This window comes from Gavia stellata, chromosome Z (genome assembly GCF_030936135.1).
Source record: "Gavia stellata isolate bGavSte3 chromosome Z, bGavSte3.hap2, whole genome shotgun sequence".
Taxonomy (NCBI): Eukaryota; Metazoa; Chordata; class Aves; order Gaviiformes; family Gaviidae; genus Gavia; species Gavia stellata.
Genome location: NC_082637.1, coordinates 39,415,198 through 39,443,017, shown reverse-complemented (window position 1 = coordinate 39,443,017; position 27,820 = coordinate 39,415,198). Strand labels below are relative to the sequence as shown.

The 27,820-nt window shown below is 38.5% G+C and overlaps 1 protein-coding gene across 1 annotated transcript in view; it reads left to right on the top strand.

Moving 5' to 3' along the window:
- The window catches only part of PIP5K1B (phosphatidylinositol-4-phosphate 5-kinase type 1 beta), an 80,458-nt gene that overhangs the window by 52,240 nt on the left and 398 nt on the right, over positions 1 to 27,820 (top strand). The window contains exons 11-13 of the mRNA XM_059833589.1: positions 4,558 to 4,713; positions 5,465 to 5,609; positions 18,097 to 18,214. Coding sequence (XP_059689572.1) covers positions 4,558 to 4,713; positions 5,465 to 5,609; positions 18,097 to 18,214 — 419 coding nt within the window. The remainder of the gene's footprint in view (positions 1 to 4,557; positions 4,714 to 5,464; positions 5,610 to 18,096; positions 18,215 to 27,820) is intronic.

Below are 27,820 nucleotides of genomic sequence, written 5' to 3'. Positions count from 1 at the left end.
CTCTGGTCAGTTGGGGTCAGCTGTCCCAGCTGTTTCCCTTCACAACTTCTTGTGCATCCCCAGCCTCCTCACTGATGGGGCAGTGTGAGAAGGCCTTGATGCTGTATAAGCACTGCTCAGCAATAACTAAAACCTTGGTGTGCTATCAACACTGTTTTCATCACAAATCCGAGACATAGCACCACAGAGCTACTACAAAGAAGATTAACTCTGTCTCAGCCAAAACCAATACACTGTACCTTCCAGAGAGTCCAAACACTGCAGTAACTACCATGTAGGCGTATGAAGTTAGATTTCAGCAAAAATATTGGAGAAATAGCTACTACATTTTGTTTCTTGGTTCCAAACTGAAAAGAACAAATTGATGTTGCCTTAGTCCCATGGAGTGAGCAGTATAGATGTTTTATCATAATCTGGCTACAGCTATGAAGCAAAGCAACAGAATTTGCAAGTATTAAGGAACAGATTTATTTTCAGACTTGCTGCATTTAGCCTGACTTTGAAAATTAACAGGGGAAAATTAGGTATCATTCAAGAATACACATCTTGAACATAAGTTCATATGTTCATATCTACCTTGAATTATAGTTTCTCCGGGTGTGATAAGTATGTTCTTATTGCACGGTCAAAAAAAAAAAATAATCAAAGTTTAGAGACTCATCTTCTTACTTGCTTATTCCATCAAAATTTCAGATCAGGTTTTATTTTCACTAAGATTTCCACCACTGAAAGTCAATATTTTTCACACTACACTGGCCTTTGTTACTCTGCATTTTGTCTAAAGATAGTATTACTTTTCTGAAGACCAGTATCCAACTGTTTTTGAAAAGAATCAAATTATTTGGACTGAGCTTGTGAAACTCTCACCCTGTCCATGAAAAAACAATGTTAGAGACATGGCAGATTAGAACAACATATGTGATTAGGTCTAAAAGAGCAAGAAAGAAGAGGTAAAACTGATAACTAAGAGAACAAGAAATCTGAAGTATAGGTGATAAGTACTTTGTGAAATTGCTAAACAATAAGAAGAAGAATAGGATAGACTGATCAAAGGAGAAAGCTGAGAGTAGCTGAACTAAAAAAATAAGAAATGAAATATTTTAGGTAGAATGAAGGCATCTTTAGAAGAAAAGGAGAGAATTTGGATTAACCCTAATTAGTGATTCCCTGTATGCATGATATGTTGTGACAGCTGTTCAGGAAAATAAGACTGCTGGAGCATCTTACAAATATTAATGAATTGATGGATAATTCCTCTATGAGTTGGTCATGCTACTGAAAGGAAATTCAGTCTGAAGCATCGCCAGTGCAGAGAAGGATGGTCACGACTCCTGAGATGCATTCAGTATGTGTGCAGTGAGGACCACTGTAGGGAAGACCTGATAAATACACCAGCAGAGCAAAGATGAGTGCTTGGGGTTCACTGAGGCCCAGGCTGCTCTTTGGGGAAAAGCTATTCTGGTCATCTGAGCACTGAGGGTTTTTTTTTTTCAACAATTATGGCAAGTGGTATAAAACCTTATTATAAGACATACAGATCAGCTGTTTTAAATAGTATGCATCCATACTAACTCGCTGCTTTAATGCCAAATCATATTTTAAATCTATGGTGGTGCTGAAATTGCACTTTTATTTTTTTCAGTAAGAGAAGAGATGTTTCTGCTTAGCCTCTAGGAAACAGTGTTTTCTGAGTTTCAAGGCTTTTTATAAACTAGAGTTCTTGAGAAATAAATATAAATTGACTGGCTAGAACTATGTAGTTTATACAGGAACTTATATTCTAAAATGGATCCTAGTTAGCAGTTTGATTATCCTACTCATGGAACTGTATTTGGTTTGGAGTTGACTGTCAAAATGTGGAATGGACACTTGGTTCAAATACTACAGGAGGAGTATTGAGCATATGTCATTGTATCAAACTGATAGAAGGTGTTCTGTAAATACCTTTTTGACCAGTGTTATGCTGGTCTCAACACTGTCATTAGTTATCTGGAGTGAGAAACAAGTCTATGTGGACAAAGGTAGAACAAAATATGAATGAAGGATAGAACTAAATGAGATTTAAGTGAAACAAGAATTACTGCAAATACTAGCACAAATTAAAAACTTAAGGTGATAAATGTTAAATCCTTCAGAAAAGAATGATTAATGTCAAAATAAAAGAATCTGATGTAATATGACCAAATATGAACCAAATTCAGCTGAAAGGAGGAAGAAGCCTCCTGAGACTCAGATCTCTTAAACCCTAAATAATTCTGCCAGAGAACTGGTGGGAGCTTTGTTGTCTGAGACAATACTCAAAGGAACTCCTCTGCACTGTGATAGAAAGTAAGGAGTAGACAACTTGATACTTCTGTCTGTTGGACAAAGTAAATCTGTCATGCAGCCATATATGTTTCCTGAACATTTGAGTCTTTTTTCAGTTCTTTCTAATTCTAATTTCTAATTCTGAATGCACAAGACACAACCCATTCTGTATTTGAAAACTACAATGTACAATTAAGGACATCATGCCTAATTTTCTCCCTAATCTTAATTTGTCTGTCTCATTTTTCCAGGCTATTAACCTTTCTTAATATCCCACTTTTATTGATCTGCTTTGCATACAAGGCTATTAATCTACTTTCATATAGATTAATGGTTCAAATGCATTATCATTCTTTCATAAAATAAAGAATTGGGAGTCTTCCTGCCTTCAGGAACATTGTTTCTAAACTTCCAGTTAGTCATTTCAGTTTAACCTCTTAAGCCCTGTTCTGAATGTGTGCTTTTTCCCCTAGTGCACAGAACAAACCTCCATAAATAACAATAAAAAAATAATAAGCAGATTCAGCCTTGGGCAGCGGCTAGCTTGGCAGCTATCTACTATGTTATTTTTTAACAATATCCTGGAGCTATGCATCTGATTCTCTTCTTCAGTCTTTAGCCAAGTGGCTTTGATGCCTTTAATTTGAATTTCATAGTAAAGCACAATATGAACTATTGCAGTGCATCTGAAGTAACCTTGCAGCCAATGCATGGAGGTGAGCAGCTGGCAACTGAAAAACACTAAATGAATTGGCTGGCATCCTTCTGGAGAAGACCTACAAATGGGGTCATGGTTCAGTAGTAGTGGCAATAGTCAGATCCTAGAGTTTCACCCAAAATGCCATTGTAAGTAGGCAGGCCCTGGTAAGAATTATAAAGGGAATGCTCATACCTGAGTGTACAAGCCATCAACAGTTTGGAAGTGTTTATTTTACCCAAAGAAGATGTCTGACACATGTCACTGAAGTAGAAATTCTGCAGTAGCACATACATCATTATATAGCAGTAGTTCACAGCTCAAGGAAATGATCATAACCTCTCAGAATACTCCAGATGTCTTTTCAGTTTTCACAGAATCACAGAATCAGTATGGTTGGAAAAGATCTGTAAGATCATCGAGTCCAACCTGAAAAAAAAAAGAAAAAAAAAAGAAAAACCAACACCAAAAAACCCACAAAAAAAACCAAACCACAAAACCCACGCCACACAACAACAATAACAAGCCACAACCCACCCAACACCACACAGCACCATGTCCATCAAGCTACATCCCACAATGCCACATCCACACGCTCCTTGAATACCTCCAGGGAGGGTGACTCTACCACCTCCCTGGGCAGCCTATTCCAGTGTTTCACCACTCTCTCAGTAAAGAACTTTTTCCTAATGTCTAGCCTGAACCTCCCCTGTCGCAACTTGAGGCCATTTCCTCTTGTCCTGTCACTAGTCACTTGGGAGAAGAGACCAACACCCACCTCTCTGCAACCCCCTTTCAGGTAGTTGTAGAGAGTGATAAGGTCTCCCCTCAGCCTCCTCTTCTCCAGGCTAAACAACCCCAGCTCCCTCAGCTGCTCCTCATAAGACTTGTGCTCCAGACCCCTCACCAGCTTCATCGCCCTTCTCTGGACACGCTCCAGCACCTCAATGTCCTTCTTGTAGTGAGGGGCCCAAAACTGAACACAGTATTCGAGGTGCGGCCTCACCAGAGCCGAGTACAGAGGCATGATCACCTCCCTGCTCCTGCTGGCCACACCATTTCTGATACAGGCCAGGATGCCGTTGGCCTTCTTGGCCACCTGGGCACACTGCTGGCTCATATTCAGCCGGCTGTCGATCAACACCCCCAGGTCCTTTTCTGCGGGGGAGCTTTCCAGCCACTCATCCCCAAGCCTGTAGCGTTGCCTGGGGTTTTCTTATCTTCTGTTTTTTTTTCTGTATCATTCTGTCTCTGATTACATGGGTTGATACTCCATAGGAAATTTCTTTCATATTGATGTCAAAGTTGGTTAACTGAATTGATTTTTTTTGTCCTATGAGCAGTAAGAAACCCCAGAAAAATACAAAAGTACTTCACTTGTAGGTGAAATAACAATGCCTTTGGCTCTAGTTTTAATATAGTATTTGGTAAGTGTGTTTGTATCTGGATGTGTTCTTCATCTTTAGAGATGTCTTGCTTTTCTATATGCTGTTAAAGATGTGCAGGGAGATAAGATAATATAATTCAACACCTGTGTTCATTTGGTAATGCAGCTTTAAAGTCTTCACCTTCAAAGAAACGGTGCAATTCCATCACAGCCCTAAAGGCAACATCACAAGAAATAGTGTGTGTGGTTAGCCAGGAGTGGAAGGATGAAAAGCATGGTGTTCTTGCTGAAGGACAGAGCTATGCCAGCCTTGATGAAGAAGGTAATGTATTTCAAATCAGCAGCCTAAACAATGTTTTTAAACGAATTTAGCGTAAGGTCTAGAGGCCCTATAACTAGAAAGCTTCCAATCTGGCTGATCTTTCAGAACTTCAAAGTCAGGTCATTCTCGTGGAGAGAACTGTTAGTCATATTTGGCAGAGTGGACCTTCAGGAGCAAGAGGAAGTCCGAATCAAGGTTACAGTATGATGTTAATCTTTTGGATTTCAGGGGATCCTAACAAAAATTATCCAGCCCAGGTAGCAGATTAAGGCCAGAGCCAGTGCTATTCTTTTCACTGACTTTTAAACAAACATGTCTCATAGAGTGTTTTTCATGTTCCCAGAGTCTTTTTTAAGAGATACAGACTTTGCCCCTTTCAGAGCTTATCTGCAGCCAGGCTCAAAGGATAACCAGCCACCTAATCCCATCTGAAAACTGGGCCTTGATAGCATGAGACCAATCCCAGAACTTGGAAGAATTCATCAGATATTCATACCACTGTTTAATATTTGACCTTGGGGTTGCTCTGTATTCTGCTGAATGTACTGGCAAGCGGCTGAAATTCATCCTGAAAAGCAAAAGAGTATGGGTATGGGCACATGAATATTACAATCTCATCAATTCAAACATATTAAAGAAGCTTCAAGAAGCTGTTGAGAGCACTATATGACTCCATACACTTGCATAAAGATTCTTGGATTTGATTTGAAATTAAATTTGTTAATGTTTTTCTTTGGGTTTGTGTATGCAGTACTAGGTTCGCACCACCAGCCGGATCTAGTGCCGAGCATTCCATCTCTGTTTGAAGCGGCTTCCTTGGCAACCACAATTTCTTCTTCTTCCTTGAATGCAGATGAGCATTATCAACGTGATCAACCTATGCTCTGTTCCAGCAGGTAAAGGCTGTATACGTCATCAAGGATTTCCAGCATTTTGCTAGAAGTCTGACAATGTGTGCAATGGAAGGGGACTCTGCGAAAAAAAAAGTAGAAGGGTCAAGTGTCCTTGTAGCTCAGTCTTGAACCTTTCCAGTGAAGGAAGGGTGTGATAAGCCCATAGGATTTATTATATATTTGTTTGTTATTATATGTATTATGATTGGGGTCACAAAACAGAAAGCATAAACACAGGAAAAATGTTACAGTATACTTTGAATTTTTTGTGATGTTCCAAAACTAAACTGGGCATTAAAAACTTGCTTAGGCCTTAGTCTGTGCATGAACCAAACTACATTAACATCAGGGTAGGAAATACTTGGCTGTAGCCTAAAACAGCTGCAGAAAACTGTGATGTGCTAGGCAAAGAGACCTACTTTCAAGTTGATCTTTATTCCAAATGTATAGTGCTGAATGGTCTGCTTTAAGTTCTTTCGAAATGACGATTTTCTGAAGTGAATTTCTATGGAACTTCACCTATGGGTGTGATTAGACCCTCTCTAATTTTAACCCAGGAAGGATAAAAACAGGAAGGTCTCAAGAAAGGTTGTGCAGATGCTTGTGAGCTTGCTCGAATGTGATTTGAGTTGTGTTTGAATATACTTTAGTTACGACTGTCCAATACCATGCTTCTGCCAGTAAGTCTTGCTGGAAGATTATCTGGGTGTGTGCCTGTACTCTACCCTGTACACCTGAAGTGTGCTGTATTGTGTCGTCTTGCCTGCTTGCAGATCTCTTTACCATGTGTCATACTGCAAAACAGCCATTTCTTTGTCTGTTTTTGTCAAGAAGGGTAACCACTGTGAACTTGAGTATCTTGAATTTTGTTTGGAATATTTGGAATCCTGGACTACACAGTGTCTATATAAATTTGGTAAGCTTACTCATGTGGTGAGATGTAGTTCTTTATTTTAAACTGCATGTTGACCAAAAAGATCAAGTTATTTTAAAAGCAATCTTGAGGCAGTAGGATTTTACCTCGTATTAAAATTTGACCAACTGCTTTTTCATAAGAACTAAAATGACTTGCAGAGTTACTTGGTCAAAGTGATATTTGCAGCTTCCATTTTCATTAAGTTGAAATAAATCTCACTGATGTGGCATCTTCCATAGGTCTGATGTTTTGCTATAAAATCTTGGAATGAGGTATGGTTTGGGGTGTAACAAAGATGAAGTTCTAATTACAGAACCATCACAAGTTGTCCCAAAATGCATCTACACAAGCTTTAGGAAATAAAATTACTGATGAATACACATTAGTAGAAATAGAGTTCCTTCAATTCAATTTCTGTCAGTCTTGTCCAGTTTGTGACCAAGTTAGCTGTAGGACTTCAATATTCCATGATCTTTTACCAAGTTTTAGCTTTGCTAGAAATAAGGTTACAGAGTAGTGGGGTTTTTTTATTTGTTTTAAGCATCAAGTAAAACTACAGAACTACTTCGTATTAGCATCAGTCAGCAAAGGAGAACCACGGAGTTGTCTGAATAAAGCATTCAGATTTACTGCAGGTAAAACATTTCAAATACTCTTTACTTTCCATAAATTAATTGTAAAGGAAAGCTATGAGTAAGTCCATTATATCTTCCTGTGAAGATATTCCAAAATAATTCTAAAATAAATAAGGTTTTTAGCAGATCTACACTTCAGTTGTGTGTTTAGACTTACCTACTCTCCAGTTGTGATTCAGTCAATGAAATAACCTAAAATGTAGTATATGTTGTCAGTTATGTGATTTCCCTGCACATGATTATCTTACAAAATCAGATTGGAACTGTAGTGTCTGCAGTCCAGGTTTGCATACTTTCAATTCATCAGTACAACAGGACACGTTCTCTAACACAGCAGACATTGCAGCAGCATTCATAGGTGTGTGGCTCTCTCCATGTCTTATGTCAAAACAAAAGAACTTGCCCCATAGCCAAGAGCTCTGCCATGGGGGCTAACCAACTAACATCCTTGCTGGTCTAGATGTATCCTCTTCAGCTGGGGCTTGGTGGCAATTTTTTCTCCTGACCAAGTACTTGTTCATGTCACAATCTTCGTATGTATGATTCATGAGGATTACCTTCCCTGTCATAGTTAGTGGCTTTCTTTTTAGTATGTAAGAAAGCTGCTAAGCATGCTCAGTGTTAAACTAATTTTCCCAAGATGATTCTGGGCACTTGCAGTTTTGTACTTACCTCTGCGTTCTGCATCAGTGCAGGGAGGTCATTCCTTCTTCATGGCACTAAATAATATATCCAGCTGAAGTTTTATTTATGTTTTTATGGCACACTGGAGGAACTTCAGTCCTGCCATGAGAAAAGCTGGCAGGGAAATAAAACCACAAAAAACCCCATGCTACAATGATGCATTGAGTTGTAGATACCTTAGTTTTTTCTTGCTGGAGTTCTGCTTTTCAGTATTACAGAATGTTGTGATGCAGGACTTATCACTTTGCATTTTGTCTCTGATAAACAGAAAGCCTGGAGCAGTCTTTGCAACAAAGCCTGAATGAATGATTTGTTTACAAATGTGAGCCTGCTTTCAGTCTTTAAATATGTAATTGACTATGAGATTCTGCTTCAAATTATTTAATAGAATTATAGTTTGGCATCTTATTCATCAGGCTTTTCTTTTCCTCCTTCAAAGTGTCCTGGCACAAAGTAGAGAATACACGAATTTCCTTGTAACCAGTAAGAAATCTCTGGTTTAGGGTAATAAAGGGAGATAATCCTGCGTGCATAGTAATAATACAGTATCCATACAGCTCCTTGACTCTTACTAATGCTAACGTGCCCATACCAGTGAGAAGACAGATGCTGTTTATTTGCCTCATTAAAAAGAGAGCAGAAATACTTTTGGATACCTTGAAGCACATGCCGTATTTTTAACTTTGTTTTTTTTAATTACCCTCTGTTTCTATCAATCATGAATGTAATTGTTCTTCAAAGAGGGGGAAATGGCATTTTATATGAGAAAGGAGCTCAACACCGTCTCTCCTTGAGGGTGCTCAGCACTTGTTTTATGAAGCAAGGAACTGCTGCCAATGTGGTTAAGCAGACAGAGGTGACTGCTGCGCCAGAGCCGGCTCCTGAGGCTGTATCATGTGAGGAGGGTTTATGTAGACTTGGCTTGGTACGGATTAGAACTAGATAATGCAGAGCAGCATTTAGGGAGATGTGATTAAAGCAAAAAAGAGAGCCTGAGCAGCAGTCGTAAACATACAGCTTATTAGGAGTGTTTTTCAAGACTGCTAGCTGGTTATTTTTCACCAAGTTATTACTCAGTCCTTGAAGAGTTAGAGGAACTGGTAAAAGTAGTGAATGAAGGAGTAGTGGGGAGCAGAAAATGCCTGTATTTTTCAGTACAAAAGGAACTTTATCTTAAAAAGGGAAGTAAAAAGGAAAAAATGGGCAAACATGACATGGTATTCAGCAAATGTAGGTTTTCTTGTTTGTCAGAAGACAGCTGGTTTCTGTTCTATGAAGCTGTGTCTCAGTCAAGTGGTTCTGTCATAAGCAATGTCAAGTATTCAATTAGTAAGAGAACAGAATTGACAATTTATTGCTTCTATTAAAATTTTCAAAGATTTTCCACTCCTCAAGTAGGTTTATATTTGGTGCAGAGATATTTTAGTACCTAAAAGTTCCGTTTTCCACTAGAATGTGTGTTCAATTTTGAGTCCAAATGCACTTCTTCGAAAGGGTTTATTTGCTTTATATTAGGAAATGTAATACTTACATATTATATCAGGGATTATTTTTATAGCAGAAGTGATAACAGATTTTTTGCCCCCCCCCAGGTAAAGTTTTCCTAATAAGTACTGATGAATTAAATTAAAGATGACAAATCTGAATGTCCTGAGCAGTATGACTGTTGTCTCAGTTGAAATGGCTTTTACAGTTGCAAAGAGCTGAAGGAGGTTAATGCCTTTACAGGTGCTTCTGGAGGTGCTTTAAACAGGAGTTTCAAGATACAACAGAAAGTCTCTTTCCAATGTATCTCTCAGCAGGTCTCATGGCTTCTACTCAAAAACCCAAACAAAATCCCATGATGCATAAAGGGGTACTTCACTTCTCTGTCTTTAGAGCAATGCCAAGATACTGCAGGTTGTGTAAGGAAGACTGCTGAATTCTTCTGATAATGTTTGGGCCCAGGAAAATAATCTATATGAAATCTAATTCTTGTTTCTCTTTATGTATTTTGTACCTCCTTTCTGTAAGATGTGTACGTAGTATGGACTTCTGCCCTCTCTTTTCTCTTCTTTCTGCTTTTCTGCATATTTTTCAGTTGTTTGTTTGCCTTATGTTTGCATTGCTGTTTTTTGGTGCAGACCACTTGAAATTTTGGAAGGCTTTGAGGGGTTGGGTTTTTTTTTTTTCTCTTACACAGTCAAAACTTCCTGAAACGTCCAAACTTGGAACTGAAATGCCGCATGACTTGCCATTCTATCAAACAACCTTTTCAATGACAGCTTAGAAACTAAAAGTAAAGTCTTCTGCTTTTTTTTCAGTGGAAAGCATTCATAGGTATTAGTTTTCCTGTTGTAAGGAATACTTAATCACACCTTTGGCCAGTGTGGTTTTCTATGTAAACAGACTTTTGTGTGTTAAGTTTAAATTTCTGTCTGTCTACCCACCACCCTTAGCTTCTGAAGCATAGACAAATTTGTCTGAATGTGATTCAAAGGGGATTAAATTCATGCAAGCTTCATGAAAATGAGCAGCGAGGTGGAGGAAAAAGACTTGAATGCTCTAATGATAGGAACAGATGCACTGAGACACTGGGGGAATCCCCATGGAAAAGAAAGAAAATTTGACTATGATTGAAGCAACATGTAATTGTGGCTTAAAGAAAAACAAGGCTTTCCCAGTTCTCCTGTGATGGAATTACTTTTGCTTCTTTCTTTCTTTCTTTTTTAATTAAGAACCAAGATAAAATAGACTGCTTTAGCAAGAGGAAGGTGACAGCACAGTTGAGCACACTCATTGTGGCTGCTTATTACTGAATGGGAGAAAGTAACTGTAAAAATATGGTTTTTTGCTTGGCTTTTCTTTCTTTTTCAATCTAAAAATTAAGGATGAGAACTCAGTGCACCGTTGAGATTGTACAAAACCTCTTTTTCACTGAAGTGTTCTTTCTGATACGCTGTGTATATAGGGATTTCTCTTGTTCTCTCCTGTGCCCCCCTGCCAATTTGTCTTTGCCTTACCAAAATTCTGTATTAAAACTGTCGATCAATGCCACTATGATGATGCTGTTGCAAAAATTTGAACTTTCAATTACCAACTGCTGACAGCATGTGTGTTGCTGTTAAGAGATTAATTACAAGATTTTTTTTTTAACTCTATTATGCAGAAGTTCCATGTACATGTCTGTTTCAACTCAGTTATTTAATTTGAAAAAAGAGTGTCATTTGAAAATCTTATTAATGTGCTGGTAGAAGCTATATTTTGTTGTATCTGAAGAGCTTTGTATGCTTTAAGGTGTACTGTCATTCCTTTTTTTTCCTTCCTATTATAGGATTACAGCTGTAGCAGTTAATAACATATCTAAATGCTAATGCATAACATCTAAAAGTGTTCAGGGGTACTTAATCAAGTAAACAATTTATGTTTACTTGCTTATCCATTATGGTCTGTTGGAACAATAATACTGTGACAAGGTTAACAGAGCAAGAAACCTAGCAGAAAAGCAGATTGAAAAATACTGGTTTAAAGAGCATAACACTGCTACCTGCAGTCCTGAAGAAGCATCAAAAAAGCATTGTTGGACAAAAGACTAATATATATTTCATTTAATCTTACAGTTTGATATTTTCTTAATTATATAGGCTGACATTAGAAGAAAACAATGCCATCTAAGTGAACAGAATTATCCCCTCTCCGGTGGTGTCAGAAGTTAATATTTGGGTTTATTGTAGTTGGTTTATGAAGTGTTTGTGGGAATAGAAGAGAGAATCTGTCTTGGCCTGTAAATGCTTGTCCTGGACACATACCAAAATATAAATTTCAGTCACACCAGTGTGTTGTTTTGTAATTAGCCTTGAGTGACCCTTTAATTTCACCTGTTCCTGCTCCAAGCCTATAGATATATATAGATATATAAAAGGTACATATTTTTTTCAGAAAATTAGCCTGTGTGATTTCATAGATGCTATCTTTCCTGTTAACAAAAGTTCATCCTCTCAAAACATCTCCAGAAAGAGTACCACTGCTACATAACTCAACAGGATATTAAGCAAGCATAATAATTAATAGAAAAGAGAGCTGTAAATAAATACAGTACCGTCTTTAAATCATACCTGCTTAATTTATTTTTTGCTCAAAGATACTGTCCAGAAGTTTCTGATAAAAGTTCTGGTGAATAACAAAGAGATGTCACCCCCTGCTTTTGACTCTTTCTTCAATCCTAGTGTTATATAGGTAGGCAGCCTCAAGGCAGAGTGAGAATACTTCACTCTGTTCCAAGGTTTATTTCACTTTCATGACTGAGGGACTCTTCTTTTGGTAAAATGTTCACAAGGTGGCTCCACCCATTCAGAAAAATATAAAACTCCGGAAAAATTTATGTTCTGTTTGCAGCAGGCCAGTGTATATCTGAGGTTCTGCTGGTACTTTTAGTGTTACCTGCCCTTACCATCAGGTAATGGGGATTAGCAGTTGTTGGGGAAGAGACATTGGTAGCCCTATGGAAGGAATATTAGCTCAAGAATGTGTCCTTCACCAGCAATTATATATATGACTTCTTTATGGATTTTTTTTTTTTTAATCTCACTGTTCTAAGTGTAAAAACAGCACTATATATCAGAAAGCAGCGAGCCTTCCCATAATTCGCACGAAATTGCAGTATCATGAAATACACAATGTTGCTTCATACTTTGGTTCTCTATATTACCTTCCCTTGAGACATGCTACCATATCATAAGCCAGTCTGCAGAATTATCATAAACTTCATCAACATCACTTTAAAGAGTGAGTTATCATTTTCATGTTTCCTAATTTGATGGGATCCTTTGCCTCCTTATGCTGGATGAACAGAGTGACATAATTTGACATTGCAGTCTGAACAGTGTGTTGGGTGGGGTGGGGTTTTTTTTTGGTATCTTTTAAAAGCAGCCCCTTATGTTGCTGTGAGCTTTCTTGTGAAGATCTCTGCATACGTACTGAAGTAGGAATGCCTCCATCTGTGCTTACTAAATTAATTGAATCTAATCCCATTCAGCTGTTGATGCCCGAGTTTGCAGCACTTCTTTTTGTAATTTATTTTAAGAGACCCCTAAAAAGTTTGTGTTTTCCTTCACAAAAAAAAAATTAATTTTATAAACTATTTAGCCAATGTTTCTGTAAACAACTTGGTTGTTGATAAGTGAAAAGAAAACCTATACTTTTTTTTAACTTGAAATTTAAAATTATTGTTCAGGTAAATACACAGATGTGCATGTGAAACTCCAGTGGTAATAGTAGTTATTTAATACATAAGTATATGTTTCCTTGATTGAATTTGTCCCTCTGGATGCTGCTTTTCATATCCCATACTCATCCTTGCAAGTCTAATTTCATTACTGTAATTTTTTTCTGGTGAGGAGGATCCGGAACAGCGTCTCAGAACAGACTTCAAGTTTAGATCTCTCCACAGGCTGATACATGTTGATGTGTACCTCTCAGTGGATTTGGCTGTTATTACTCAGTATTTTGTAATGTGACTGAGTTCCTGAATTCTGACTGCTAACACCATCTCTTTTCAACTACATACGTATGTCAGGTACAAAAATGGCAGGTCTCATGATTTTAATTGTCACCTGCAAAGGTGTATAGGTTTGTTAACCGTCATGAAATTGATGTGCTTGCTGTCATGTTTACGGATTCCCATGTCATGGTTTGCCATTAGTGTGAGTGTAGTAGTACAGGCTCACTGTCAGACTCCCTCACTTGAAGCAGCATTTAGAAGATCAGTCATATCTACTGTTTTCTCAGGTCTGTAGTTTTGATGTTTGTCAACAGTGTTAGTGAAATATTACAAGGGAGTTTTACTATGTTTGACCTACTTTTTTTTTTTCAGATGGACATGTAAATTATAAAAATGAAATGCAAGGTTGGGTTTTAGAGGGGATACAGTATTTCTACATTGTAAACATTAGACTAATTAATGCATTTAGTTCAACAGGTCCATAAATACCTGTTCTCCCTGTTAGCATTTATATGTATGCAGGACAGATTTTCTGCAACAGTTGGTATTCAGTTGTACCCTAGGACAATAGTTGTACTGCTCATTTATCCTACAAGACATTTTTCTGACTAACTTCTATACGCAGAGATTTTAAAGGTCAAAATTCATGATGCAATGAGCTGATAATATTTTCAAAGGCTTATATAAGAGTTTTCAAACACATTGGACATTGCAAATGCACTGCTATTTAGGGGATAAATATTCCATGGGGTATGCTACAGGAAAGCTTATTTGACATCCAAAGATAGACATCAAAGCCTATTTTTATTGCAACTCTTCACAACGGGGGAGACACAGTGCCTTATTTTAATTCATGGCTGTTGAATTTTGGCACTATCTGAAAGAAGCTGATAATTGTATTCCTCCTACAAGAGCTGTTCTTCACATTGCAGGAGAAAAAAAACCCCAAGCAACTAAAACCAAAATACAGCTCAGACTTTTTCGGTCAGTTGTTACTACCTGGCACTGTTTCTGCCATTCTTCAAAGGCTGTGCCATGACTTGGAAAGGAGACTGAAGAGTTCTACCTGTCCTGCAGCCTGCCTTGCAAGTAGACACATTATGATGAGGCGTATTTGTTTTTCCATGAAGAAAACAGAACTCTTTTATTTCTAAAACTGTCACTTCAGTTTAGTATAAATGAAATATCAAGGACAGAAATAGTTATTAAAATCTGGGAGCGTTTGAAGGACACCAGTCTTTTGATTATTCTTTTATTATTATTACTATTTTATTTTATTATTTTAGATAACCCTGCCTGGTTATGCTAGTTCCTTGACAAAGTTTATTTTTTTTCCTTTATTCCTTAGAAACTTAATAGAATCTTACATATATCATCCTTAGATTAAAATGTGTAAACGTTATGCTGTTCTACAGATCTGCAGAAAATCAGTCTAATTTAATTGTTCCTACTGAAGATCTTGTGCCCAACATCCCATTTTTTCATATTTGCAAGTAGCAATCCCTGACTATCTTTAACTTTTTGAGCTAATTTGAGCGAGGATTTTCTTGCATCTCATGTCCGAGAGAGCATTTTAAAAGGATTTTGGAAAATGAAGGTTTTACTTTATGTTCCACTCAAGAGGAAGAGAACTTGAGCCTGGTTTTTGATTAAATGTGTTGAAGTCTGCTTATTTAGAAGGTCAAAGTATGGCTTTTCTCCTCACTTCATCATAAGGACAAAATATTTAGTGCTTCTTAAAATAGGATCCACATTAATGCTAAGGCTGGGACTTTAAAAAAAAAAAAAAGCTTCTTACTTTTCCCCCTTTTCATACGAATATTGGAAATCTTTTTCTTATGCATGTCTTCATGTAGTTCATAGCCACTTAGCCAGCTGGGATGCATGTTCTGCATGCTGTCATTGCAAGACAAGTACAACAAACAAAATGCTTTGTCATATTCTGCCATTAAAATGATTCCTAACTAATAAGAAGGTGTTATTACATTATTACACGTAAGCATTATACTGCAGTTGCAGCAGAGTTCAGCTCCAGGCAAAAGTAGTTGCTTTCATACTGACGCCAGCACGGGCTCCAGACACAAATTAACATGGCAGTGACTTGGAATTTCCACTTTATCCTTTATGCATGTTACAGGCTAGCTTCCCAAAGTGGACAGTTCATGTTCTTTTAAATAGAGAAAAACCTTCAGTTATTGAACTTCAGGTGTATGAAAGAAAGCTCTGTCTTGCAACAGTTTACCTACACTTCTTTTAATAAACAATTCTTCATGCAGCAGATGAGTCTTCCTTACTTGCAGACTTTAATTGCTCAGTGTGAAAGTCACAGCAGCAAGGAGATTGCTATCTGCAAATAAGTTGTGGATTTTCGATTTTAAGAAAAAAGGTGGGCTGGCATCTATGTTGTTTCATTCTCTTCTTTCATGCCTGATTTTTTTCAAGGGACTTTTGTCGCTGCTGGTTTTCTGTATGTAAGATTACTATATCTTTGTACTTTCTTCTATCCCTCTTCTCCTTTTTCTTTCTGTATGTTAATGTATCATTTTATATATTATTTGTTTCTGTATATTGATTCTCTTTTTTAGGAAGTTCACTACTAAATGATCAAATTGTGACATTTATAGGAGCTTCTTTTTGACTTCTCTTAACACGCTGGTTTTGTTTCAACCCTCATTTTCTGCCTGACTGTATATTGTATTTCTGGAACAGGTAGGGAAAAAAAAAGGCACACTCCAAAGGGGAGATGGCATTGTCTTTATTCTATGTTATAGGTAAAATTTAGTAGTTTAACAATCCCAGGGTGGAGTGCTGAACTCACATTGCTATTGTCTGCTATCCACAGCAGGCTGTGAAGCAATATAGATTATAATTTAACAAACTAAGAGCAAAAGAAGCACAGTGCCTTCTAATGGAAAAGTAGAGAAGAGAGGAAGAAAAGTTAAGTGTCATAGTACACCAATTAATTAAACTGAAAGAATAGGAGGACTAGGTCTTGGTTTTCCGATACATGAAGGATAGAAAATCCTCCTGAATTGCAGAATCCTCACTTCGTCCTGAGTTCAGGTTCCAGAAGTTTTCTGGGAAGTGAAAAAAGTTAAAAATAACAGCAGTAAAGGTGGCAGTGATGTGGCCTGATACGTATATGAAAGGAATAACTATTTCAGTTTGTTTTGCTTTTAAAACTAACCTGATGCAGGAATGAAAGCACAGCCTGCCTGACTTGCTTTACAGTTAGCAATGCAAAGCGCTGTTTTCCAGAAGGAAGGCTTGACCACTGGGTTTGTGTATTTTTACAGCAGTAGTAGCTACTCACTGCACATTCATCTAGTGTCATGTGGTTTTCATATATGGGCCTTTGCACATGCAGAGGCCTGAACTGTGCAACAGCGGAAGTCAAAATTCTTCAAGCAAAAGTGACTCTTTCCCCTTCCTCCCCCTCCCCTTTTGCCAAGAGTAGTATCTTTCATGCCAGAGCTTATTTTGTGGGAGGTGATAAAACAGTCTAACATTTGGCAACAGCCCATTTTTTCCCTTCCTGTCTGCCCTCCCCCTTTCAGTAAAGTGAAGCATTGGCAGAAAACTGATGTGTCTGAAATGTTGCTCAATATAATACAAGTAACGTGTGTGAGAAAAATGCTACTAAGTCAGTGGGAGCTGGGTCACCCTCAGGACAAAATGAATAGTCCTGCTATTGAAAAGATCCCTAATAACGGTATATAAAAAAAGGAACATTGTAATGTGGCAAATGTAATGCTGTGCACGTAATACTAATACAACATGAGGGTGACTGATGATTCATTATTTTGCTGAGCATTTGAATTTTTCTACTTTGCATGCTAGCTGTGCCCTTTCTGAAATTATACCCCATCTGAAACATAAACTACAAAGTACTGCAAAGGGAGGGGGAAATTAGTCATTCTGGACTGATGGCTGTAACCATGTTTTCATACCCAGTTGTAATGCAGAATTGTTTGCTTTTCCCCTTGTGTGTAAATAGATAAGAACTTTTAAAATGTGTCTCTGTAAAACTGACAGTTGAGTTTTCAAGGCAGCCTGGAGTCTGTTAGTTTCTGGCAGCTAGTGAGGACAGGTGATAAGGGGCACCTAACTCCATTAAAACACCTTTGAGAGTTTCAGCTTTGTGGTTCCAAGTGTGTTTACAAAACAAAGCAAGATTCCTGTGTAGATGCATTTGTAGTTTCATGTTCTGGATAGCAGAGAACAAAAAATCCTATCTATGAATGAAATAATACAGTGCATCTGCTTCCTTGCAGAGCTGTACTAATTACAGTACACTCTTGTTCTTCTCCCACTGTCACTTCTGAACTGCTGGCTGCAAGTGATCCTGTATCTGCATGAGAAAGTCCAATGCTACTGTGCCTAATTACTGAATCCTTTTTGCCTCTTTTGAATTAAGAAATGCTGCCAAAATTTACACCATCTGTAATGTGGAAGTAACTTTTTGAAATTAATGGAATTATCCCACATTTACTGTGACATAGATTCATTCTTCGAATAAATATTAGAGTTCAAGAACAGTATTACCTCCTGATAAAATTTTAGTTAATGCAAAAATAGAAACTGTGGTCTGTGTACGTTAGTCAAATACGACCTGCCAATTATGTAGACATCAATATTTGTCCATTTACATTCCCTCTTTTCAAGTATTTGAAGCTTTTACATTTGAGAGAGAAACATATTTTAAAATTTTCAGCTATGACTGAGCTCTCTGTAACTTGTATTTTTGGTTGACTGTAGTCTCCCTTCTCTTTGCAGTAAAGGGTTGCCTTCAAGTTCAACATTCACTTTAGAAGACAGTGCCATCTATTTGACTTCAGAACAGAGCACACTGGAAATGGAAAATGATAATGCTTCAGTTTTGGATGTCTACTTAGTAAGTTGTCAAACTGTTTCTGATGGGCTTTTGCTCCTGCAATTCAGGCTCAGTAAGTGACTAAAATACATGCTTAACTTCAAGATCCAGAGGTTCATTGAGGTATTTCTTATATGAGACATATGCTCAAGTACCTTGCCAAAGCAAATCCTTCAAGAATCTATATGCCTATTAACTATTGTGTTAATGATGAAGTATGCCAAAATGCCTTTCAGTTTTTCTCTAATGGTAGGGTTTTTTTCCTATTATTTTTTTTCTATAGGAGGGAAAAAAAAAAAAAAAGAAAATATTTCCTCTTCATGTTGAATATTCCACAATGTAGAAATTAAATTTTCTCAGAGAGGAAAGTTCTGTGTTTACATCAGTGATTTTGAAGCCAGTGAAGTAGAGCTCAGTATGAAGTACATTAACGGCTCCCCTTTCTGCTCTGAAGGGTTTTCCAGTTGTGGTAGCTGGAATATGATTAAAAATGTATCTTTTCTTTGCTATTTTGGTTCCTAGTGAGCAGTTTCATCTGACTGCTGAAAGATAAGCTCAAGTCTACCATCTTTGGTTGTCTTCATATCACCTGTGTTATAAAAATTCTCTTGGTATCTACACCTCTCATTCCATAGATATAAGGGCAGTAGGCACCTAACTCCAGTTCCAGTTGAATGAATTTTTGTGCATCTAACCCTTTTAGGCTGTTTTGAAAATCTCAGTATAAATATAGGAGAGAGGTATGTTAAGCTTGGCTTTTTTCCCAAATGTTTGTTTTCCTAAAGCACAGATTAAACAATTCTGATACTATCCTAGTAATATTTTCCCTCTATTTTCATAAATAAATGTCTGTGACTTTTATGGCAAGAATTGTACCAGGGAGGAATGGTCAAAAAGGAAAGTCTGTTCATTAGGTTTCTAGTAAGTGTTTGACACAGGCATGGTTGTTTCCTTTTTAGATAAAGTTCACTGCATTCTTTATTTTTCTCATCTCTAGAGTTTCCCGATTTTTGTCTTAAAAGGTCCAGAATATCATAGAATCATAGAACAGCCCAGGTTGGAAGGGACCTTGAGAGATCATCTGGTCCAACCTTTTGTGGGAAAGGGAGCCTAGATGAGATTATCTGGCACCCCGTCCCATCACATCTTGAAAACCTCCAGTGATGGTGACTCTACCACATCTCTGCTGAGATTGTTCCAGTGATTGATTGTTCGTCCTGAAAAATTTTTTCTTGTGTTGAGATGAAACATGTTTGTCACTTGTTTGTGTCTGATCCCCATGCTTTTTTTCTGCAGGCTGTACCAATGATTTTCTTCTTCTTTTTAGCCAGCAACATTTGAGTATATACAGTACCCACTTAATAGCTACTAATTTAATAGTCCAGTACACCTAGGGAAGTTGTGGAATCCTGCCTCCACTGAAACAAGACAGTAGCAAGTTACCAGTGGCCAATTAGATGCAGAATTGACTTAGTTAACTGTGACCACAATTGACTTAGTTAACTGTGACCACAAGTAGCCCATTAAATCAGCCTATTCCTGTAGGACTTGTGTTAATTGGGCTTGTTGCTGATATGATGTTGACATGAATCATCTGTTAAGAGGGACTCACAAATCCTGAAATGTTATGGGAAATGGACAAATAAGTAACCACATGCAGCCTAACCCTGCTAGCAGATTGGCTGACTTAGTGAATTGCGCTTTAAACTAATGAACCTGGGGGGATTCAGAGCTGTGATACCTACATATTCATAAGCAACAGGGTGGATGAGCACACCTACTAGAGTAGTGGGGAATGCTCCCCAACCCCTCACAAAGGCAAGAACCCTAAGTCCAACCACCTCAAGTGCATAGGTACCAATGGACTTAGTCTGGGCAGCAAAGAGGAGGAACTGGAGCTCCATGCCCAGTCTGAGAGTTATGATGGGATAGGAATTGCAGAAACTTGGTGGGAAGACTTACATGACTGAAAGACCACAATGGATGGCTACAAACATTTTGAAAGATAGGAAGGGAGGAAGAGGAGGTGGAGTTGCACTTCATAAAAGAAGAGAAATTTGAGTGTATGGAGGTAAGCTGTGGAGACGACAAAAGTTCTATTGAATGCCTTTGGATAAAGATTAGATGGTTCATCACCAAGGAGGATCTTAGATTACGTATCTGTTACTGACCTTCCAACCAAGATGATGAGGCTGACAAAACCTTACTTTGGCTGCTCAAGGAAGTCTTGGGCCAAGAGAACCTGGTCCCCATGGGTGACTTTGATTACCCAGATGTTGGGAGAATAACACAGCAGTGCAAAAGTTGTCCATGAGATTCCTGGAATGCATGAGGACTGCTTCCTACTACAGCTGCTGGACGTGCCAACTAGGAACAGCACATTGCTAGATTTACAGCTCACAAACCGGAAAGATGTACTTGACAACATAACTACCAATGATAGCCTTGGATAGAGCGATCACAACATTGTGGAGTTTAAGATCCTCCTGAGCACACTGAATACCAGTAGTAGGACAAAAGGCCTGGGTTTTAGAAAAGCCAGCTTCAATATGCCCAGAGCCTAGATGTGAGGGATTCCATGGGAAGCATGCATGGAGGGCAAAGGAGCTTGTGAGTGTTGGCAGTTTTTAAAGAACAGCCTCCTGGAAGCACAAGAAGAGTCCATAACCTACAAAGGGGAAGGAAGAAGGCAGAACAAGAAACCACCTGGACTTAACAATGAGCTTTTGGATATGCTTAAAAGCGAAAAAGCAGCATACGAGCTGTGGAAAGGCAGCCAAATACCCACTGAGGACTACATGCTAGGGCATGCAGAGATGCAGACAGGAAGGTTAAGGCTCCACTAGAACTGAAATTGGCCAGAGATGTCAAGAAGAAAGGGTTCTTCAGCTATGTGAGCAGTAAGCAGGAGCACAGGGAAGACACAGGCCCATTACTAAACGGGGCAGGGAAACTAATTCCAAATAATGCTGACAAGGCAGAGGTTCTCAATACCTTCTTCGTCTCTGTTTCTACTGGTGTTGCTGGACCCCAGATCAGACGATCAAGCAGCTATGACAATGCGCATGTTGACCCACCAGTAGTGGCCCTCTGCAGGGACTCAACCCACATAAATCAATGGGCCCAGAAGGAATCCACCCCAGGGTGTTAACAGAATTGGCTGACATTGTTGCAAGGCCACTGTCTATAATCTTTGAAAAGTTGTGGCTATCAGGGGGCATCCCTGATGACTGGAAGGGGGCAAGTCACATAATCATCTACAAGAATGGCCCAAAAGAGGACCTAAGAAACTACAGGCCCATTGGCCTTACTTCAGTCCCTGGGAGAGTGGTGGAATGAGTCCTCCAAGAAACTATTACAAACCAAATTAAGCAGGTGATTGGGGAAAATCCAGCACAGATTTACCAAAGGCAAACCTGATCATTTTCTACAATAAAATAACATCTTCTGTTGATGTGGAGACAGCCATGGATGTTGCTTACCTGGACTTCAGCAAAGCATTCAACAGTGTTCCCCACAGCTTTCTCCTGGACAAATAAGCAAGATACGGATTGGGTGGGAGGTCTGCGAGACAGGCGGGAAATTGTCTCCCAGGTTGCACTCAGAGGGTAGTCATGAATGGTTTTTACTCAGGCTGGCAGCATGTCACAAGTGGGGTCCCCCGGGGATCAGTACTGGGCCCCATGTTGTTCAACATCTTCATAAATTATCTGGATGATGGGACTGAAGGTGCCCTCACCAAGTTTGCTGATGACACCAAACTGGGTGATGAGGTGGACACGTCAGAAGGGAGTGCCGTCTTTCAGAGGGACCTGGACAGGCTGGAAGAGTGTGCTAGCAAGAACTGTATGAACTTCAGGAAAGACAAATGCAAAGTCCTACACCTGGGATGACATAACCAAAGAGCCCAGCACAGGCTAGGATCTCTGTGGCTGGGGAGCTGCCTTGCTTGAAAGGGACCTGGGGGTCCTGGTGAACAACAAGCTGAACATGAGTCAGCAGTGTGTTACTGCAGCAACCAAGGCAAACTGGATCCTGAGCTGCATCCACAGGGGCATTACCAGCAGAGATAGAGACGTGATTATCCCACTCTACTCAGTGCTTGTCAGGCCGCACGTAGAGTACTGTGTCCCGTTCTGGGCCCCAAAATACAAAAAATGATGTGGACAGACTTGAGAGGGTCCAAAGGAGGGCCACAAAGATGATCAGAGAGTTGGAGAACCTGCCATATGAGGAAAGACTGAAGGAGTTAGGGCTTTTCAGCCTGTAGAAGAGAAGTTTCAGGAGGGACCTCATCACAGTTTTCCAGTACTTAAAGGGTGACTACAAAGAGGATGCAGGCTCTCTCTTCACAAGAGGCAACGAGTACAAGTTACATTGTGAGACGTTTCATCTTGATATAAGAAATAACTGTTTTTCCACTGAGAACAAGCAGTCACTGAAACAACCTCCCCAGGGATGTCGTAGAGTCCATTGGAGGTTTTCAAGATGCGATGGGGACAGGGTGCTAGACAACCTCATCTAGGCTCCCTTTCCCATGAAAGGTTGGACCAGATGATCTCTTGAGGTCCCTTCCAACGTAGGCTGTGCTGGGGCTCTCTTGGGCCCACTTAACAGAGAAAACACTTTTTGTTGATAATTTTTGAATTTGGTTTATAATAACAACAATCTTGTTTATCACTACCACTACTCAGCACTGTGAAGTGCTTTTTTTAAAGTTTGAAGTCTTTAGGGTGGATGGTAGAATGCTCTGAAAATCTAGTGACAGGCATAAGGTAATACCTTCTGTAAAGCTGTCCTTATGAGTTTCTCCTGTGGTGATCTCTTTAGTTAGTTTTCGGCGTGTAAAACATTCATTACTATTATGTCTGGGAGACTGCAGTAAGTATATATATATTCCACTGATCACTATCAACAGAAAAATAAATAAAACCCACCTCCGGATGTTATACAACCAACCAGTGTTTATTCCCCTGAGCAAAGGTCTGGAAAAATAAATAGGTCGTAAGTGGAAAGAATCATAGATGCTTTTTTGTCCTAGCAGCACGCTTTCTCTGCACCCTGAAAAATCCACTCAAAATTCAATAATCAAAACAAGGTGGTGGTACATACCTCAAGTGTCTACATATGCAATGGCTGACAGCTTCAAGGAAATTGGACACTGTGGCTAAGCATGTTAGTTCTTAAGTGGCAAACTAATCTTGAGAAATTTCTTACCCCTGCCTTGTTGGTCCTGTCCCACACACTGTACTGATGCCTCTAACTATTTTGAGATTGCTGTGGAAATGAACTGTAACTTAATCACATGTACTCCTTTATGTATGCTGAGGTGTTTGTGGAAGAAAGAGGAGTAAGATACTGTTTTGTGCACTAATCTTTTACTTCATAATGCCCCCCAATATCCTTCAGCAGACCCTGAAACAACAGTTAGCCTCTGGTTGGGAAAGTCTGATACTAAACGATCAGTGCTGTGTGTTACCAGTTTGATTCACTGCTGCTGAGGCAGAAGACAGTTTTATTTTTACAGGAGGATGATTAAATGCAGGCTAGAAGGGAAAGATGCATGTTTTCAAGAACACTAGGAACAAGTTAGTTATTTCTAATATATGTCTCAAAAATAAAGCAAATCAATGATGCTTGCATTAGCTGATTTAAGCCTCAATTGAAAAGGTTACAAGATACATTTTGACCTTTTAAAACCATGGGGAGAAAATGTGGCTTTAAATGGCATTCCCAGATTTTTCCTTTAATCCCGTAGTTAATAATCCTTGTCTGTGTTTCTACTGCACGGCAAGCTGCTGTAGTCTTACCGGCTAGATATTATAATGAAAAATATCCTAACTTGCTTAATTTCAGGCACTCCACTAATCCTTTGACATCTTTTGCGTCCTGCTTTGAAATGCTAAACTTCTTGCACAAAGTTTAGTCCTCTAGTAAATTAAGAGCTATGAATTTTTGATCCTATGAATGAAAGAAAAGACACTGCAGTAAAATGACATTGTGTTAACTTACTACAAAAACCAGCTTTTAAATGGCATTTGGCTGAATAGTGTTGTGTACAAATTCAGACAGTCAAGTAAGGTGGGGTGGAGCAGAGATTGAAAAAAAAAAAACAGATTTCCTCTTACAGGTAAGAGGGTTAGTTTTGGGGTGTTATGTTAAGGGAATACCATGCAGACTGACACTGTGCAGCTCATGTTAAAACTGAGAATTTACCTGGTAACAGCAAGAATTTTTGTTCCAGAACACAGGTACAGAGACATTTTGAGTTTGCAACTGAAGGGCTGGTCTGGGCCCAGAGTTCCTCAGTTCTGAACAAAGACCAAGTTCAGCAAACCAGCATTTTGTGCACCTGCCTCTCTAAGCAGCACTGTTAGGAACATCCTCAAATCCAAGTTTACTTTAAAATTCCATTGGTTTATTTTCTCTTAAATCTTTTAACTCACATAACATAAGAAATCTAGCTTTTATGAATAAAATATGACTAACCATGATCTGCATTGAGCAGTAAGTATAAGCCAATATAAATTATTTCCAAATATTCTAGTACCATACAGTGGGAAACAAATACTGAATATTCTAGAGAAAAAGAATTAATTTTTAATTAAAGATTGCAGAAAGATAGAATCAGATATATATAAAACAGTTGGAAATTTGAAATGTTTCTCTGCAGAGAATTAAAACATTAAAGGGTTCTTGCTTTTATATATATGTAATACAGTGATAGATCAGATACTTACAAGCAAAAGATGCCATCTGAGATAAACAGAAGGTGTCCTGTGCATAAGCCACTAACAGAGAAGGCAACACTATTTCCACCATAATTCCTTGATGAGGTGTTTGTTTTTCATTCAGAAGTATTTTGCTTCTTAGTCTCTCGTAACATTTGATTCAATTCTAATCATGTTGTAGTTGTCTTCAGGGTGCTGTTGTGGAGTAATAACAAGTGCGGCTAAAAGTAAAGCAGTTCCCAGGCAGGATACATGTAAAAACAAGCTAAAAAGTGTACAGTCACGCTCTGCTGCATACCTCAAATTTTGACATGTTGCACTCTTTCTGGAGGCATCAGTTTCTCTGCCTCACCATTTCCTCTGAAGATACTGATGGAAAAACATGGTAGATTGAACATTAATTCTGGGACTATGAGAAGGGAATTCAATCCTCCTCACTGACAGACATCCTTTCTTTCCCCTGAGAGCAGAATAATCCTTAAAATGTTACGTGCGCATACTGGAACCAATCAAGCACTTTTTCCTCAAAGTAGAATCCTGTTTAATTAAGGCTGAAGGGGGCAAACTTTCTTGTTTTATGCAGTGAGGTAACTGCTCCTTTCCTGTGTGTTCTATCTTATCCCTGTATCCATCCATGCGTGATCTTAAAAAGGAGAGAAAAAGAGGCCTATGTCTCTCATAAAACTGAAACTTGGTGTGAGGTGAAACAACAACGAAGCACTTGAATGTAGTTTGGCAGACGTGTTCTTGCAGAAGCAACGTTATGTAGGAAGCAACATAACAGCAACTTTTCAGTCACCCTTGCATGAAAATCAGACACAGAATTATGTACTTGATTAGATTAAAAAGGTACCATTTCAGATTACAAGTAATACATTACGTGAGTAAGCCAAGTGCTAAAATGCCAGCACTTATTGTCACTAAACTACACGTTCTCATGCCCGGGGAGGAATGCACCACATAAGGCAACCAATCAGTGCAAAAACAAATCCATGAAAAGAGAACTGGAGCACAAAAATGCTCCAATACAAAAAGCCTCAAGTAGGCTCAAACATTGTAAATCTATTACATACCAAATGTGAGACATCTCAGACAGTGATTACAGGAATGCATCCTGTAGTGTCATTTGTCCATTATTTATCATTTTGAACCCAATTGCCATGGCCAAACTCAGTCTCTATCACAAAATAATATTTCTCATATGTTCAATCAAGGTAACCCCAAAAGTTGTGCACTGGTTACAGAGTTGCTTAGAGGATCATGGCCTGTGCCTTGAAATAGATGGAGGCGCATCTTTTTCCAGATATTCCAATCCAAATATTCCAGGCAAATATTATTCCAGAATAATATGCACAAAACTGGACTGTAGCTGACACAAAGATGACCATCTGAAAATCCCACCTCCTTAAAATGGCATCAGTACCATGAACAGCATTTCTGTGACTGTCTCACAGTTAGCAGTTGCTGCGAGTTTCTGTCAGATCTGTTTTCTCCAACTCTGTTATGCAGATTTTGCTGATATTTTTTCCATTGCTGATCCCTCTGAAATGCTTTGGAAGGATCAGAGGAAAGGGAACAAGAATAAGCTAGTCGTAATTGCATTATGTAATTAATGGAATAGCATAAAGCTAGCATCAGCAATACTGCTAGTCTCCTTAGAGAGTGAAAAGTAGTAGTAAGGCCAGAGGGTCTGAAGTTGTGTTGAGTGACCATTATATCTGTCAAAAATGGACCTGCAGTCATTCGGATCTGAGCTTTCAATCAGAAAGCAGATGGTGCTAGTGAAAATTTTTACTAATTTATCTTGGCTTCATAAAGCATTATTTTGTTTATTGGTACTAGCATTTTTCAACTTTTTTTGCCAAACTGATTCTTAAAAAATTTTTTTTAAAAAATCCGTGTTAGCCTTATGTCATATTCTTTTTAAAATACCACTTTCTTTAATTTTACTCACTTGTCCAACAATTTCACTTTGCATATTAAATTGTTCTGCATCCTATAAGTACTTTACTCCCTTAGCACATTCAGATGCTAATATGGCAGCAGACTTTCATTGCCAGACCACAGCTATCTAGAGAGACAGAACAGCTTCTAAGAAATTAGTACTGTGCTTACTAGCATGAGTGATTATGAACACCCTAACAGTGATGCACAATACAGTGACAGGTTTAAAGGTTGCCACAGAATTATATTGAAATATCATTCTTCAAGCTTCAAGGTCTAGTGCTAGAAGTCATAACTAGAATATTGATTTAAAGCTACTGGTTACCTTTCTCTAAGATAAGCTTTAAAAATGCCTTTGGAGATTTTTTTGTTGTTGTTCATAGTCAAGATTAGATTGTTGTTGAACTATTTAAAGGTTAGTTAAATGCTTGTATCGAAAAGTACAATTTTAAGGTGACCTTAAAAATCTGTTCAATAGATGGATACTTATGCCTTTGTTATATTTTTTAATGAGGTTTTAGAGTAAGGCCACAACAGATGTCTTTGTTTTGGTTTTGTGTCCTGCTCCATGTTGGATACATTAGAGGAGAAGCATTCAATTTACTGCAGTATTTTAGTCAGCTGTCAGTTTATCCTTAATTTGAGTCAGTAATGTATTCAGCAAAGAACAGTTTCTCTTCAATTCATCTCTGACTCCATAGTGATGCTAAGAAGTGATCAACGATTTGTATTAATGTAACCGCGGCTTCTGTAGAAGATACTGTAGAAAACTCTAATTCATTAACATTATTAAGTAACTTTGTGAAATAGAATGATTGCTACGACACTGACTAGAACATCAGTTGTGCCTGAAAGTTTTTGGATAGGTATGATTTTTCAAATGGGGAAGGGTATCATGCAGAAGCTAACAGGACTTTCATATGCGACATACGAAGACTGCAGGTTTTCCCCT